Here is a 17,354-nt window from a genome sequence, read left to right on the forward strand (position 1 = left end):
TTGCACAGTGTTATTGAAGTATTTATTTTTAATGAAATATTACTTTTTAATGGAAAAAGAAAATGGAAAAACTCGTTAATACCAATTAAAGAGAGTATCGCCATATTTTCTGCAAAATTCGAGAATAAAAGCCATTGATTGCCTCATCGCCTCATTTACCAATTAATAAACAAATAAATAAGTAACAAATAAAACGCTGAACCTGAGTATGACCTACTTCAAAGGAAACTCAACATATTGCATCTACAATTTAGTAAAAGAAATAAAAATATTTAAAGAAAAATATCGAATTTTCCCAACGTTCTAACATACATTTTGGGAATGGATTGCATTTTATTCTGTCTCAATTGCAGGTTTTAGTCAATTTTTGAGAATTGTTTATGCCTAGTGAAAGATTTAATTCATGGCCAATAAATAAATCTAATTAGATAGAATAATAAATAGCTAATATAAAATATTTTATAAAAATTGTATTTGTTAGACAATTCTTTTGGTAAGCAAATGTATTCATTCCCAAAGAAACTTCACTCTGTAATCTCTTCATCTTATAATCAAGATTATTATTATTTTATTTTTGAAAATAATAAGAGCTTCATGACTGTAATATATTGGTCATTCTTTTGATTAAAATTCATATTCAATGACTAAAATTTCTCACGCAGAAAAGTCATTAAAAAAAAATAATAATCATTGTTGAGGAAAATCATAAATTGTGCCCATTACCTTCAACAACAACAAAAAAAAGTATAAAGAAAAATAGCATAACTTTTAATAATGTCGTAAAAAAATCAAAAGAAAACCCATTTAAATGCATTTAGTGATCGGATATTCATTATTCTGAAAATAAACGATGGAATATTCAATATTTCCTAAATTTAAGATATATAAAAAGATATATATAAAATATATTTTAGAATCCATATTAAAAAGTGCATAGCAAATGATAAGGAAGCGTTAAACCTAATAAAAAAAAACAAAACCTAATCACTTATTTTTGAGGCTGAAAATTGTTGAATTTATAAATAGTTAGCAATTGTTTTTTAGTTTACAAAATATAAATTATAAAACCAGAAGGAATCAAATGTTTAGGCTTGTTTTTGGAATACATCAATTTATTGAAAATCAATTTTTAGAATCTGGATAGGACGGAAAATGAAGAAAATGCGTATTAGATATTCGATATACATCATAATTATATATACATTAAAATTAATATTGTTTTTTTTCCTCTCTTGAATGTATTTATTTAATAATAAAATGAAAAAGACATTACAAAAAAGGTTTTTTTCCTTTCGTATTTTAAAAATGACGATTAACGGATATAATTTGAACGTTTTGAATTTATCCAAATTATCCAAGCCTCTCGAAGAATGAATTTTGATATTAAAATGTTGCCAGCCTTGAATTGTTTTCACCTTCAGAAAAATAGTCTCAGCTGGCAAAGGTGGTTTGTTTACCAAGATTTTCTACAGAAATTCTTAAAAATTTTCTTAAAATTCCCATAATTTTCACAAAAACCAAAGTGCCTTTTAGCTAAACCATCATGTTGAACAGTTTATTCGGCAAAAAGCCGACTGTTAAAGGTAAGCAAAGACAATTTAAGAGAAAATTTATGAGCCTGGGCGATGACTCATGTTTTGACTCACTCTCTAAACTCTTTGAAAAATAATCACAGAGCAACAGCGGGAAAATGACAGAGCCTTGAGGAAAGCCGGAAGAGATATTGAGAGGGAAAGGAAGAAGCTGGAAATGGAAGAGAAGAAATTGGAGACGGAAATCAAGAAGAATGCTCAGGCTGGAAATAAGGAAGCCTGCACTCTCCTGGCCAAGCAATTGGTCCAACTGCGAAAGCAGAAAAATCGCACGTACGCTGCTAACAGCAAGATCACGAGTGTAGGCTTCCAGAACAAGACCATTGGGGCCAATATTGCCTTGTCCGGAGCTATGGCAACAACAGCCAAGACAATGGGAGAGATGAACAAGGTGATGCGACCGGAAAAATTAGCCGGGGATATGAGGGCTTTCCAGCAGGCTAACATGAAGATGGACATGACGGATGAAATGAGTGAGTACAATATTTTAAAAATTTTCAAATAAGGATTTTTAGCATTTTTTACAAAATACAATTTTCGAGAGAAAATGAAAAAGCAAATCGTTGCTTCGATCAACAATAATAAATTGTCGTAAATTCCTTATTATGGCATAGGGTAAGTGTGCTAAATTTCGGCCACCTTTTTTGTTCCTCGAATCTCTATGAACATTTAGATTTTACGTACTCTAGAGAGTATACAATACAAAAGAATAACAAAAAATGTAGATTCGACAAACGAGATGACGTGAAAAAGGCATTTAAAGAATTCCCGATGGGAAAAGAACTATGAGAATGAAGGTAGCCGAAATAGGGCACCAAAGCTTATGTCTATATTTTTATTCATTTTAAAATGTATTAAGAATGATTTTTAAGTAAATAAATACGGTAAACTCTTAACAAGGTTCCAAGCAACACTCTTACAAAAGAAAGAATAAAAAAAAAACAATTTGTATTTAAAATATAACATTTCAAACTTGAGACTTTGACACTTGCATGCAACTATGCCGAAATTTGGCACACTTACCCTATATCAGGAATTCTTGTAATAACATTGAAATAGACTATTTATAAAATACAGGAATTGTTGGTTTAGGTAACGAGTTAGTTACAACAATTGCTGTCCCAAACGAGGAAATTGCAAAATATATTTCAGTTGTGCAAAGTGTAACTTCAAAGCTTCATAAATTACAGTTAAAACAAATGCAAAAAATCAATATAGTAAGGTGGGGTAACTGGATCATTTTCCAAAGAGTGCTACTTAAACGCTTGTTTCTGGACTAATAAAATTATTTTTTACTTCTTCTAAATCCGTAAAATTATTCACTGTTTCATTCAGAAACATAATATAAAAAAATATCAAAAATATTAAAGAAAATTTATAAAATAATGATAATACTGAAATAAGTCAGCATGCACTAACTGGGTCGCCTTTTCGCTAATTCACTTTTAATTAAACCTTTGGATTTAAAATACTTTTTTTCACAAGGAAAAAACAATAAATGTTTTCAATCAACCTGTCATTAGCGAAAATATCACTGCTAGAAAATTTTTAGTGAAGAACCCAGCTAGCACAAGATTGAAATGAGTCGATTACACTCACTTATTTAATGGATAAAAATATTATTTTTGCTTTTTCTCAAACTTGAATAGTTATATTATGTTACTGTAGTGACTATATTACGGAAATAAAAATAAAAATATTATTTTAAGTGGATTAATCATAAACGATCCAGATAGCGAAGCGCCCGGTTTAGCACACTTGACTATATCAGGAATTCTAGTAATAACATGTAAATAGACTATTTATAAAATACAGGAATTGTTGGTTTAGGTAACGAGTTAATTACAACAATTGCTGTCCCAAAGGAGAAAATTGCAAAATATATTTCAATTGTGCAAAGTGTAACTTTAAAGCTTCATAATTACAGTTAAAACAAATGCAAAAGATCAGTATCTTATCCCCAATTCTAACTAAGCTCAATATCAAGGTAAAGAAATTCAAAAAGGATAGGGGAAGGTAGTGCTACTTTGAAAACGCTATTTTTTCGCATATTTGTAAATAAAATTGGATTTAATTGAGATACTTAATTATTTTGTCTAGGGTAAATGTCCTTCAAATTGGTAATTCAAAACCATTTCCAGACGCTTTAACTTTGACAGAAGATTCAACACATTAAGTTCATATTTTTTTCTGAAGTGCATAACATAAATTTGCTCCTTGACTCTTCTAGAATGTTACTGTTTAGTGAAAATTCTTTAGATATAATTTGAAAACATCTTAAATACAAGACAAATACGCGAGCGTAAAATTCTTCAATGGGAATCATATTAATCCAAATGGAAACAAGGGAAAGTTTCTAATTGGAGACAAACAGTGGAAGTGAAACAGCTACGAAAGGCTTCCAAAACCTTCTTAAGTTGCTCTTGAGTGTAGGATTTGTTCTTATTACTGGTCTTTTCTCCTTTCCCATCTAAAACAATAAAAAAAAATCATATTTCCGGGGTTTCCTATTGAAGCATTTGCAGACACTTCAGAAAAATCCTTTTTTTGTTCACGAAATAGTTAATTATTTCATTTGAAAACTTCACATACCGTTAACTTTAAATATTAGCACTTAATTTAACTATAATTAGCCAGAAATATGACATAAATGTTAAACGAAATGAATAAACAACAGTCACTTCATTGTGTTTTTCATTGGAAAACATGGTCGATCGATAAAAAATTCGACGGTGAAAAAGTACACTTTTAATTTTTCTGAGAAATTAACAAATTAAACTTTGTGATTATGTATGGATTTTCGCTTTATTTGGAGCAAAATTAACTGAATAATGAAACTGTGGTATAGAAAATATATAAATATAATAATTTAGTACTGTATTTATCATGAAAACAATGACGTTTCCATTTGGAGTAGCGAAAAATTTCCATTTGGAGCAGGTTTTGAATTAGCTTAATTTACCCTAAGTCAAGAAAGATGACTGGCACCGCTTACTTTGTAAATTGTACTTTCCAGTAGGGGGAAGTGGTAAAAGAGGAAAAAGAAACGCTGAATGTATTCTTCGCATAATATTGCTCAAAATAATCGAGTTTGAACTTTTCTAAGTGGGTGGCGAGAAGTGGCTACAGAACTGGCGAAAAGTGGTAAAAAGTGGCGACGAAGTGGTTATTTTTGCATTGTTAATAAAAATCAGGTTTTTAGATACTCCCGCGTTAAATTGTAGGACAATTGTTTTGACGAATCTAGAGCCAATATATCTAAGTAGCTTTGTGTCAAATTTGAGTTATCTGATAATAAGGGGTCAAAAGTTATAATACAATTAATTTCGCTTTTTCCTAAAAGTGGCGTTAAGTGGTTACTCCACCCTAAGTACTTTTTAAACATTTCCGAATATCTTTCTAAATTCATTTTGTTGTATAAAATCATTGAGGAGGCTCACGTAGTCAATTTTATCCAGGTCTTTTTTATAAGTATGGAGCAGACAAAGATGATTGAGACGATATGAGGTCATAGTCGTCCGTAGAAATGTTTCAATCGTTTTAAGTAATGAGAAACTCCTTTCAGACTCTGCTGAGGAAGAGGGAGCAACACAGAAGAGTTCTCGAACATTTTTTGAATTTCTGCACAGTATCCTGAATTCCAAAGTATTGAGCTGGGGAACAAAACATTTCACACTCAATTTGTAGTATCCTCATGCCAATGTTTCTAGCTTTTCCATGCTCTTCCATTTCGGTTTTCCATTCGCTCGGTAAGACCAAAATTAAATCTTCCAGTGTCTCCATTAATTTAAAGTCGGGCTTCGTGAATCGTTCCTAAATGTTGCTCGTTATTTTTTCTCTGGTGTCTGTGTAGTATTTTAAGCCCATATTAAATGGTGAAGTCCAACTGAAATAAAATACATTTTTAACTCTTTAAGGACAACAGGGTCAAAAATTAGAAGTCATAAAAAATTAATTTTATGACTCTTTAGGTCAAAAAAATTATGTTAAATAATTTATTGAGTTTTTGCTTATGTTTGAAACTCCTACACTGAGAAAAAAGAGGGTGCGATTAACTTTTTTTCCTCATAACTTTAACAGTTTTTAGGTGTAAAAATATATCAACATTTTTTAATGTTAATTTTACCCCTTCTTAAGTGTAAAATTAACATGAAAAAAGGTAACTTTAACCCCCAATACACCTAAAAAGGGTAATATTTACACCGATTTCGGATCAATAATGCAGGGTAAAATTAACATTTCCGGAATGTTATTTTAAATTTTTCGGATTTCTCTCAGTGTATAAGAAAATAAGAAAATTGGCAAAGAAATGATCATTCTAGTCTAGAAAGTTATGGGCATGAGTTACAGGCATAAGGACAAACAATGAATGTAAAATAGAAGGAAAAAGCCGAATTACAAAGATGGCTCACTTCCTTCTAATAATTTGAGGAATAGAAACTTCACCTTACCCGCTGAATGGAATCCTTTTCGTTTTTTCAGTCAACGACACAATGGACGATATTCTGGCTGAGTCAGGAGATGAGGAAGAATCTGATCAGATTGTCAACAAAGTTTTGGATGAGATTGGCATTGAAATGTCTGGTAAAATGGCTGAGGCTCCTTCAGCAGTCTCAGGAACAATTGGAGAATCCTCAAGGGCAACGACTGAAAAGGACATTGAAGCACAATTGGCCAAACTGCGATCATCTTAAGCGTCCGTACCAATTTGCATTCCACGCGGGCCTTCAGAAGTCCTCCGTGTAAATAATTTTTTTTTCATTGCTGTGCAAAGGATTTTATGCCTTTTGGAATCAAAGAAAAATATTCACTGTGAGTCAATTTCTTTTTTTGTATTTAGATTGGATAAAGGTAGAATTTCGTTTGAGATTTGTTATGTACATTAGACAACAAAGATTAAGGTTCTTTTTAGTCATTAAAATTTAATTATTAATTTACGAATTGTTTTTCTTCTATTTAGAAATTTTTCCTATAAATTATTCAATTACCCAAAAAAAAATGATGTACTTTGTAATTAATTTTTTAAATAATATAAGTATCTAAACTCTACAAATTCTCTGTCTTATTAACTAATTTTTTTTCTACTATTGTTATCCTACTTCTAGTCAACACTAACCAATAGATAATTGTAACAAATGTTTTTTTTTCATTTTCAACTCGTTCATCAACTTTCTGTTTTTTTTTTTCGTAAATATCTACCAGTGAAACTTGTCACTAATTTGAAGGAGAATGTCTTGAGAAATTGCTCAACTGAATCTCAACATAAATTCGGGAGAGGCAATTAACATTAAACTCAACCACATTGCAATGTTTTTTTATGGTACAACATTGGTTTGCATTCTGCTCATTTTCTTTCTCTTGCAAAAGGACGGAAACTGTTTCACTGAAAATCATTCAATAACAAAATAAACAAATATTTGCATCAAAAATCAGAATGTTTTTAGCACATTTTTTATCATAGAAAAACTTTACATAGTCTGGAGATTGGCAGATTCTAAAAGGTAAGAAAATTCTGATTTAATTCAAACGAGAAATGCCAAAATCTTGAGGAAATACCCCGCTAAAAATTTAAATCAAGGTCCATAATGGTAGCATAAAAAATCAATCTGTGACTTCAAAATCTGAACTTGAATGCGGTTCCTTTCTTAATCAAATGTTAAACAATTGAATTTAGACAATTTTCGTAACAGTATGATATTTGTTATTACGAAGATGAGAGCAAACTTTAATAAATAACTTATGTCAACGATTCAGACGATTCATATTGGAAAACAATGGCTTGAGAAAAGTCAAATCAAAAGCTGGAAGAAGATAAAAGAAAAATTACATAACTTAGAAGAATAATTTTGTGACTGAATGTCTTTAAATTCACATCAAAGAAAGATTAGAAACAAATGAAGATTTAATATTACGTTCAACGTAAAGTCAGAATAATTATTAGGTTGTTATTGCAAAATACTTTAAATAACTTAAAAAGGTTTTAAAGACTGTAATTCGCTTTATTGCAAAAAGATAGGATTTCAAAACTTAGTATGTTGCGCCCATGCATAAATTTAAGTCACGCCCCTTTCAGGAGGTAAGGACAACAAGACTCGTCACAAACTGTCAATGTAATTAAAATCAAAATATCAGGTTTCCTATACAGTAGAGTCTCGCTATAGTCCATATTTGGTTTCAAATTTGACACTTGGGTCGCACTATAGTCCATGTAATTTTTTAAAATTATCAACGACTTTCAGTATTGAAATTGCTCGACGGCTTCCACTTTCTTGCGATTGTGGTACTTGTCCTTGCTCTCTTCATTGTGGATCACAATTTCACAATTATCACAACTACTTAATAAAGTTTGCCAAAAATATTAAAATAATTATGACAACATTGCATGTCGCGTACTCTAAAACATAACCTAACTTAAAATCAGTGTTTTGAAATCAACGATCGATAAATTGTGGACTATAGAGCGATGGCTTATAGCGAGACTCTACTGTATTTCCACAGATTCTAACTAAGCCGTTTCTTGGCTTCAGCCGAGAAACGACTTAGAGGAAAGGCTCATAATTTTGTTCAGTTTCTTATTTTGGACACTTTGAGGATAACATTGGACACTAAAAATAAATTGATTAAAATTATGGATTTTTATTCCAATATTTGATGAATAATGAATTCTATCTAAATATTTGTTCTTTTTGGAAGATTTTAACACTAAATACGTTAAATTTTGAATATGATTTGAGTTAAAATTGCTTTGTTGAAAATTCAGTGTGAGCAATTGCTTACGAGAAATATGACAGAACTTTGTGTTTACTTCAATCTTATTTAGCTGTGGTGAAGTAACTAACAATTTTTCCTCGCTGCTTTTCAGTGGTATTATTAAATATTCATTGAATATTGTGTTGATTCACATTAATGGCGGATTGTACATTTGACCTGAAGTGAGATTTGCCTTGTGAATTACGTTTTTCGTGTGAAAAATGGGAAATTTTTTAAGACATTCACCAGTGAGATGATACTCCTTATTTTGGACAGGTGTTGTTCTTACGAAATTTCGTGAAGTTTTAGCTTTTGTGATGACTATGTTGGACAAATGCCTGGAGAAACAAGGGAGCATCATCTCTACGAACGAGATGTAGCGGGAAATGCCTTGAAAGGCTCCCGGAAAGGCCAGGGAATGAGCGAATCCGCGAGTACTTGGAGTACCGAAGTCAACTCACTTTAATGAATGATATGGAAAGTTTCCAGGCATCTTGGGCCTCGAGTGAGTCAGTGGATAGAGCAGTGGCTCTGTGACTGCGAGGTCGTGGGTTCGGAGCTGAGCGGCAGCAGAAAAAAGATTTCTCATGCCATATCGGCTTCGAATTCGTCCAGTGAATGAATGAATAGTAATGTCAATGGTGCATATTGGCAAAAGAGTGAACCGCCTAAAAACAATAGAGAGGCTGGTACGAAAACGAGTTTCGACATGAAAGTGGTACTTCAGTAAGTAAGTATTCGCTGTCACTGATTTTAGTAAAAAAAAAAAAGACAATAAATAGCTTGCCAAGTTTCTAAACAACCCTTCTGAAAAGAGAGTAACAAAAAAATCAATTAGTATTGAAAATATCGCACTTCAAACTTGGACCATCGATGCTTATAAGCAGACTGTCCGAAATTATGAGCTTTTACCCTACTTAGTGGTAAGCTGATGTGAATTTAATCTAATCATCGTTTTGATTATAATTACGCTAAACCCTCTCTCGGCTTACATCCTAAGTGTGTCCACAGTCCAGCACATTAAAGCCATCTATTAAAAATGCTTTGCATAAATTGATTGATTGATTGATTGATTTTCATCTCTGTTTTTTCCCCACTCCCATGCGGCTATCGCCGTCTTAGCGTCGGTTCCAACCTCCAGGATGATAACGATGGAAAATCCTTTCATTAGTTGTATGTTTAGTGACCATGCATATGATATGCACGCAGGCTACTTATGTGGGAAGATGGGTATGCTCACAGAGAGAGAGTACGAGAATCTAGCCATTGAGGCTGTTTGGCATGCCGGTTAAACTGAGTTATTTAACAATTAAAACTTAAATGGTATGGACTGGCAAAGTTCAAATCACTTGTTTTATGCACAAGAAAAATACACACACATACTACGCGTACATCGATTTCAAGAGTCCGCTGACTTCTTCAGGGCCAGCAGCACGGTGCCAAGAGCCAAGACCTTACACCCTCCATGCTCAGCACAGGAATCCTCAGAGCTAAATTGTTAATAATGAGGGGGGCCGAGAAGTTCACACTTCGCACAAATCCTGCAGATCTTGGCTTAGGCACGACACAGAGGCCATTACTTAATCCTTTATTGCCAAATTTTAGACTAAATATTCTCGAGAACCAGGGTAAGTCTATTTGGGCCATTAAGCAAGTTCTGCCAGACTAATCGCTTTTAATTTTGCAATCAGAAGTCAAAAATTTCAGCAAAATCTTATTCATTGAGAAATTACATCAGTTAAACCAGATGGATAAACCTTAAGTCTGAAACCTGTATTACCCTTAAGCGGTCTTCAGACTAGAGGCTTAGAACAGTTAACGAAAGCTTCAAAATCTTAGCAAGCAATTTGATTCCTTTTTGATAGCCTAATAGGTCATTTATCTTTAATAATCCAATTCTCAGGTAGATTTTTCCAAAAAATCGTGAGTGATAAAAAAAAATAGAGCAGTTAATCCATATGGCTAAGCCTTAGGTCTGAAGCCCGTATAAGACTATTAGAGGTTTTATAGATGGGTCTAAAGATGAACGAAATCATTTCCAATTATTGCTTGACACGAAGTTACACGCAATGGACTTTGGATTTTGATTTTTTTTCGTTGTCAGTCCAAGAGAATAATCAGCTTTCTTTTGGTGTAAAACTTGTTGAAAAATATTGAATTTTGTTTACGTAATTGCAAAAAGACGGAAAGCAGTCGAAACAGATAGCTGAAACTCATTACAAGAATCCAAATGCGAGTTACCCTGAGATCGTGAAATTGATCGGAAAGTGAGCCGTTCCACCGTCCGGATGATTACACTATGCAACAAATTGACAACTTTTTTTTGGCACACGGATCTCACTTGATACATTTGGTAGAGTCGAGTCCTCTGATGAAGAATCTGTTCTTGGTTTTTCTCTTATACGTCACAATTTTCTTTAATAAATTTATTTTTTTGTTTTTGCTGTTTTGTCTCATATTATCAATTATTCCTCCGGTTCTAGTGTACGGAACTTAATAAATGGGCATCCGTTTTCTAATGTTTGAACGAGAAATAGAATAAATTTAAACAGTGGATTAACGTTTAAGCCAAAAATTAGACCCCCGATTTCGGAGGTATAATTTTTGGCTTAAAGATGGAATAAACCTGTCCAAATCTATCGGTAAATTCTTCCCGAAAATACTGTTAAATGATACCAAATTGATATAATCTGCACTTTAGTGGATTTAATGAAAAGAAATAAGACTTTCACTCTATTTACAGCTTCTTAAAAAGCCAATTTTGTCTGAAATAAAAAGAAACATCCACCATATGCAACTTTAATGAGTCGCCACTGAAGTAGGAGTCGCGGGAGTCGCGTTTCTTTGCACCCAGAAAACATGCACATTCTTTTACATCCACAATTGTTACATTTAAACTGTAAAATTTAGAAGCTTTCATATACAACTTCACACGGTCAGACACATGTGACCAACTTCGTGTGTGTGCTTTTGTCAAGTGATTCAGAAATAATAAAGACACAAGAATTCTCTAGATATCTCTTTCAATCGGCGCCAAGGATAAGATTAAGATTTCATACATTTCACAGGTGGAATATTTAACAACTGGCGATCGAGGTGAACACAAAGAAGATGGCTACTGCTCAAGAATACAGAGGAAATCCCGTTTGCAGTGAATTTAAGAAAGACATGTCCTGGGAAATTTACAAGGAGCGCTTGGAGTTCTGGTTTGAAACTCGAGGAATCACCGATGAAGGTGAAAAGAGAGCGCATCTGTTTGCTGTTGCAGGACAGGATATTCTTGAGTTGGCTCAGGCCTTAACTGGAGGCGCTGTGAGAAGTCATTCGTACACACAAATTGTATCTAAGATTTCTACGCATATGGACGCTCAGAGAAACATGCGTAGAGAGAGATTTCACTTCTTCCAGAGGGAGCAGAGAGAAGGGGAGACCATCAAACAATTTGTTATGGCCCTCCATGTCCTTGCTCGTTATTGCAAATTTCACGACGTGGAAGATATGATTACTGATCGGATGGTTTGTGGTGTGCTAGATGTGTCTTTGAGAAAAAATTGCTTGAGCATCCGGCTTTGAAGTTCGATGAGGCAATGGAAATTGCATTGGCTTCAGAATCAGCGGATGCTGGAGCTAAGGAGATGACAAAGGCAATAGTGTCTGAAGTTCACAAGAGTTGTGTGGCAGGGGAAGCCACTGTAGACAAAGTGAGGTTATGCTTTCGCTGTGGAAACCCTCATGACCCAGAGAGGTGTTGGGCTAAGGACAGGAAATGCCATTTTTGCAAGAAAAAGGGACATATTAGATCCAAATGTGTTGCAATGAAGGAAGGAAAAAACATTCATGCTACTACTGATGCGTCAGATAGCGATGAAGAGAAGGTGAAACATCTGTCTGGAAGAGTAGGAGGCGTAAATGTTTTGGGGCAAATCTGTCCGGAAGAGTGCGTCGATGTGCAGATCAATGGTGTGACGACCGGAATGGAGGTGGATTCTGGAGCGACTGTGTCAGTGATGCCAGTACAAATTTGGAAGAAAATTGCGAATCCTGGTACGGAGTTAAAAAAAATCATCAATTCATCTCAAGACATGGCTTAGTCAGGGTGTAGTCATTCTTGGAGAGGTGAATGTGGAAGTAACTCTTGGCAAGAAAAAAGCAATTTTGCCTTTACTGATCACAGAAAAGGGTGGATCACCTCTATTGGGACGCAATTGGTTTAAACCTCTGGGAATCGAAATTCGGATAGCCGCAGTAGAAGAAGCAGTGGACTCGAAGACTATTAAAGAGGTATGTGATCGTTACAAGTGTGTTTTTGAGAATAAGTTGGGCAAGTCTGTTAGGGGAGAAGTTAAGATTGAATTAAAAGAGGACGCACAGCCACGTTTTTTCAAAAGTCGGGCTGTACCTTTTGCAATTAAAGAAGAAGTAGGTCAGGAATTGGACAGGTTGGTGGAACAGGAAATCTTGGAGCCCGTGAATTTCTCGGAGTGGGCAACACCTATTTGTATTGCTCGGAAAAAGAACGGAGAAATTCGCATTTGTGGAGATTATCGTTCAACTGTCAATGAGGCCTCCCGGACGAACGATTATCCTTTACCTACTGTCAGGGAGCTATTGGCCAATTGCAAAGGGAAGATTTTCTCAAAGTTAGATTTAACTCAGGCATACCAGCAGCTGCCCGTGAGCGAGGAAACTGCTCATCTGCTCACAATCAATACTCACCAAGGTCTATACAGAGTCAAAAGGCTTCAATTCGGAATCTCAGCAGCTCCGGGATTGTTTCAGAAATTCATGGATTCGCTACTGCAGGGAATTCCCGGTGTGCAAGTGTACTTGGATGACATTCTCATTGTGAGTGATACACCCAAGGAGCATTATGATCGTTTGGCTGAAGTTCTTGGAAGGCTGAAGGGTGCTAACCTCACTATAAAAAGGGACAAATGCGTTTTTGGGGCACCCAAGGTTCAATTTGTGGGTTTTTCCATTTCCGGGGATGGTGTACATTCCCTGGAGGATCATGTGACTGCTATTAGGAGAGCACCCACTCCAAAAAACAAAACTGAATTGCAGGCTTGGTTGAAGGACTCAACGTTGAGCAGAGTAAAAAGATGGGTACTGGATGGATTTCCTGAACATTGCTCAGATATAGAGCTGAAAACTTATTTTGACAAAAGATCTGAGATTTCAATTGAAAAGGACATTTTGCTTTGGGGAGTCCGTGTTATTATCCCTGAGAGAGCTAGAAAATCATTATTGGAGACACTTCATCAAGCCCATAATGGCATTGTGGCTATGAAGATGTCGGCGAGAGCATATTTTTGGTGGCCAAAAATGGATAAGGATATCGAGGACACAGTTAGACAGTGCGAAACATGTCAAGTTTTAAGGAATGACCCGCCAAAAGCACCACTTTGTGACAACAAGGAAAGCAAGAGACCCTGGCACAAGCTGCATGTAGATTTCGCGGGTCCGTTTATGGATAAAAATTTTCTGGTTGTAGTGGATGATATGTCGAAATGGTTGGAAGTGCGTGTGGTACGGGCACAGTCATCAGTTGAAGTGATCAAGGTTTTCCGAGATTTATTCGCAACGCATGGAATTCCTGCTGAAGTATGCAGTGACAACGGACGAGCTTTTGTGTCTGAGGAAATGAAGGAGTTTTGGTGTAGTCATGGAATTAAACATTTCACAGTAGCGCCCTACCATCCATCGTCGAATGGACTTGCAGAACGAATGGTTCAGTCAGTGAAAGACAAGTTAAAGAAATTGGATGGAGATATCGAGAGTCGAGTTCGTGAGCTTCTGATGAATCAACACACAACCCCACATGCAACGACGGGAAAAAGTCCAGCAGAACTTTTGATGGGAAGGCGTTTGAAAACATTGCTCAGCAAGGTACTTCCAGACGAATTGGAGGAGGGAAGGAAAGTAGATGGACAAGCAAGACAATTCGCTGTTGGAGATCACGTTTTTGCCAGAAATTATGGATCTGGTCCAAAATGGATTGCGGCCACCATTGTTGAAAAGACTGGACCAGTTTCATATCAAGTTCAATTGGAATCAGGAGTACTATGGCGTCGGCACATTAATCAGCTGATTTCAAGGACATTAGGTACTTCAGCGCAGCCGAATGTGATTCAAGAAAATCCACAGGAAGAAATTGTTATTCCGGTTCCATCCGAAAACTTTTCTGAGGAAGACATCGAGACAGAAAATCAAGAAATATTGATATCGGATGATACACCAGCTCCATTAACGTCAGAAAACAGTCAGATGCAGATGGATCCGGTTTCACCAAGAAGTGTCGAAAGACCTGTTCGTGAACGACGACCACCAAGTTATCTGAAGGATTATCATACTTACAAGATTGAAGGGGGAAGGGGATTTGTTACATTTAAACTGTAAGATTTAGAAGCTTTCATATACAACTTCACACGGTCAGACACATGTGACCAACTTCGTGTGTGTGCTTTTGTCAAGTGATTCAGAAATAATAAAGACACAAGAATTCTCTAGATATCTCTTTCAATCGGCGCCAAGGATAAGATTAAGATTTCATACATTTCACAGGTGGAATATTTAACAACAATATTGATTCCTATTTTATTTTAGAGAATTTTTAGCAAGTCTGGTGTTTCAAAATTGCCAAATAACGAGAAAAAGCCGTGGAATCTTGCTAAATCGAACAAAAACATTGACGAAGTGACATTTTCTGGCATGCCAGAAAAGCCAAAATATGGGGTTGCCGTATGTCAAAAACAGCTTACGCCAAAGCACTATTCCACGTTTCTGCATACGAAAAAATATTTAAACCTAGCTTAATTTTAACTCTAGATTAACGCTAATCTGAGGTTCAACTGAAGTTATTCTTCGTTTCAACATTCAGCTGTTAAGGATTTGGACTAAGGATGACAAAATCTTGAGATATTTTTGTAAAAATCCAATTAATTCCTGAGCTTAAGATAGGCATTGTTGATCAAAAAATCATGAAATTGTAATATTTTGTCCAAAATTGGTGTTGTAAAAAATGTCATTATTGACATAAATGGTTTGAGATGAGCGGGATGTTAGATTCTAAAAGCTAATAAAGTAAGCTTTCCTTCCAACAATACCACACTCATTCAATTACCTTCAACAGAAGCTGAGATATACCACCCCAAACTTTATATTTCTACATTAATTATTTTCCCATGATCTTATGATCACGATTAAAGAGTACGCCCACTTGTAAGTACTTTCTCACCCAAGACCTAATTTTTTTATCCATCATTCTATAACATTGTTGAATGCGCTGAATGCAGCGAAATTCTGTGGAAAACATTAAATTAAAATCACTGAATTTTAATAGCCTTTTATAACACGTTTTGTAGAGGCGTGAATACTTTTATAATGGGCGGAGCTTTTGAAACTCCTTCAACAGTTTATTGTTCGATTTTGAACATTTTTGGTTTCTTGAATCTCCAGAAGAAATGCGTGACCTATTTTATCATGGGCGGAGCCTGTTTAAAAAAAAATTATGCATAATAAAAGGTTTTCCCAATTCTATTTAAGGAACTTTATGACCAGCGCACAATAACTTTTGTTTGTAAACATGTTTTCAAAATTTGCCATGTGAATGAGCGAGATGACTAGATCTAGATCTCACTCACTCTCATTTAAATGTCAAAAACATGTTTACTAAACAAAAGTTATCGTGCGTTGAGCATTACTCTTAATCGTAATTACGAATTCTTTGATTAATTTCAACTGAAAATCATTTATTTTCAGTCTTTTCGAAAAACGTTTTTTCAAATCCAAAATATGCAAAATAGAATCTGTTTTGAGTCTAATTGATATGGCATTTCTCATTAAACACATTCACATTTCCTTACCTTTTTTTTGTTATTTGAGGTTTTTTTCCTTCAACTTAAATTACCTGAGAAGAGAAACTAAAAATTAACTGGGAGTTGTATTCAATTAACAAAAATATTGCTTGCACAATAAATATGAGTCATCTTACAATTTCTCTTTTACCCCGCGAGAAAAAAGGATCAGAAAATTTTTAAGATTTTCCCAATCAAATATAAACTTTTTTCGGTGTATTGCACAATTTGTTCAATTTAATCCTCCAAACGATGCAAAAGAGAAATTGTAAGCACAAAAATTGTTCAACAAAAGGGATTATTTGTGTATACTTTTTTTTTAAATTCTCTCTATCCCATAAATCTCCCTGGAACGTCCTTAAGAATTTCTGCACAGCAATTAGTTTCCTGCATATTTACATTAGGACACAACCAGTACTCTCAGGCTTTGGCAAATCGTTGAAAGATAACACAGAAGAATTGGCTGGATTGGTTTGAGTGGATTCCTCACGATCGCTACTAATTGACTCAGTCTTCGGTGCTGTGCTCCTATCCACTACACTGTTGCTCTTCACCAGCATCTGATCGAATGCCTGATGATCCACTTTAATTGACGATTGAGTCTACAGAAATTTGCAGGAAATTAGAGACTCTAAATAAAATGCTTAACCTGCTAACCTTAAACTACTCACATTCTTTGTTGCTGAGTCGACTTTATCTGAATTGGGAATTGGGGTCATTTGGTAGTTTTGTGCGGGATTGTAGGAGACAAATTGCAATGGTGGAATTGATTCCTTTTGCAGAACAAATTTGTCCAATTGATAGATTTGCGGTTGAAGTGTGATGGCAAAAGATCTATATCCCAAACTGTAAATTACAACAGTAATTGATAGAGAATTATTTAAAACGAATAATATTAACGTTATGGCATTAAAAATTTAATTAAATGTGGATAACCTAATACGACTTTAGATAAAAGGAGGGATTTTTGAAAAAAATAATATACCAGTTGTATTTCGGTCTTCACAGAAAAAATATTTTGTAAAATTGTTCGTAAATGTTTGTGAATTCCTACTGAAGACTTACGAAATGCTCGTGAATCATATAACCCACAAACAAGTTCGTAAAATTTTGTACTTTTTTCACAAACATTGTTCGTAAAATTATCATTTGATGA

General features: G+C 34.6%; 3 protein-coding genes across 3 annotated transcripts in view; 2 read left to right on the forward strand and 1 right to left on the reverse strand.

The window, feature by feature from the left end:
* Window positions 1-1,662: 1,662 nt before the first annotated feature.
* On the forward strand, window positions 1,663-6,645 carry LOC129798105 (charged multivesicular body protein 2b-B; the record flags this gene model as incomplete). Its single annotated transcript, XM_055841081.1, has 2 exons — window positions 1,663-2,065; window positions 6,075-6,645. Coding segments are annotated over 2 exons (615 nt in total), but the record flags the coding sequence as incomplete, so codon positions are not given.
* Window positions 6,646-11,453: 4,808 nt separating this feature from the next.
* Window positions 11,454-14,741, forward strand: LOC129799518 (uncharacterized protein K02A2.6-like). The gene is made up of 4 exons (XM_055843469.1): window positions 11,454-11,858; window positions 11,918-12,043; window positions 12,164-12,355; window positions 12,423-14,741. Exons 1-4 carry the CDS (start codon window positions 11,454-11,456, stop codon window positions 14,739-14,741), a joined length of 3,042 nt encoding a protein of 1,013 aa, XP_055699444.1.
* Window positions 14,742-16,265: 1,524 nt separating this feature from the next.
* The window catches only part of LOC129798109 (guanine nucleotide exchange factor subunit Rich), a 45,161-nt gene continuing 44,072 nt past the window's right edge, over window positions 16,266-17,354 (reverse strand). The window contains exons 17-18 of the mRNA XM_055841088.1: window positions 16,870-17,044; window positions 16,266-16,800 (exon numbers count right to left, since the gene is read on the reverse strand). Of these exons, the coding sequence (XP_055697063.1) occupies window positions 16,594-16,800; window positions 16,870-17,044 (382 nt within the window). The 3' untranslated portion in view covers window positions 16,266-16,593. The remainder of the gene's footprint in view (window positions 16,801-16,869; window positions 17,045-17,354) is intronic.

The sequence above is a fragment of the Phlebotomus papatasi genome, chromosome 1 (assembly GCF_024763615.1).
Source record: "Phlebotomus papatasi isolate M1 chromosome 1, Ppap_2.1, whole genome shotgun sequence".
Lineage (NCBI taxonomy): Eukaryota > Metazoa > Arthropoda > Insecta > Diptera > Psychodidae > Phlebotomus > Phlebotomus papatasi.

Bases quoted from the DNA above. Each gene is read 5' to 3' on its own strand.
- LOC129799518 (XM_055843469.1), top strand. From the start codon at position 11,454: ATGGCTACTGCTCAAGAATACAGAGGAAATCCCGTTTGCAGTGAATTT. The intron at 11,859-11,917 runs GTTTGTGGTGTG...CCGGCTTTGAAG, and splicing joins ATATGATTACTGATCGGATG to TTCGATGAGGCAATGGAAAT. The intron at 12,044-12,163 runs GTGAGGTTATGC...GTTGCAATGAAG, and splicing joins GGGAAGCCACTGTAGACAAA to GAAGGAAAAAACATTCATGC.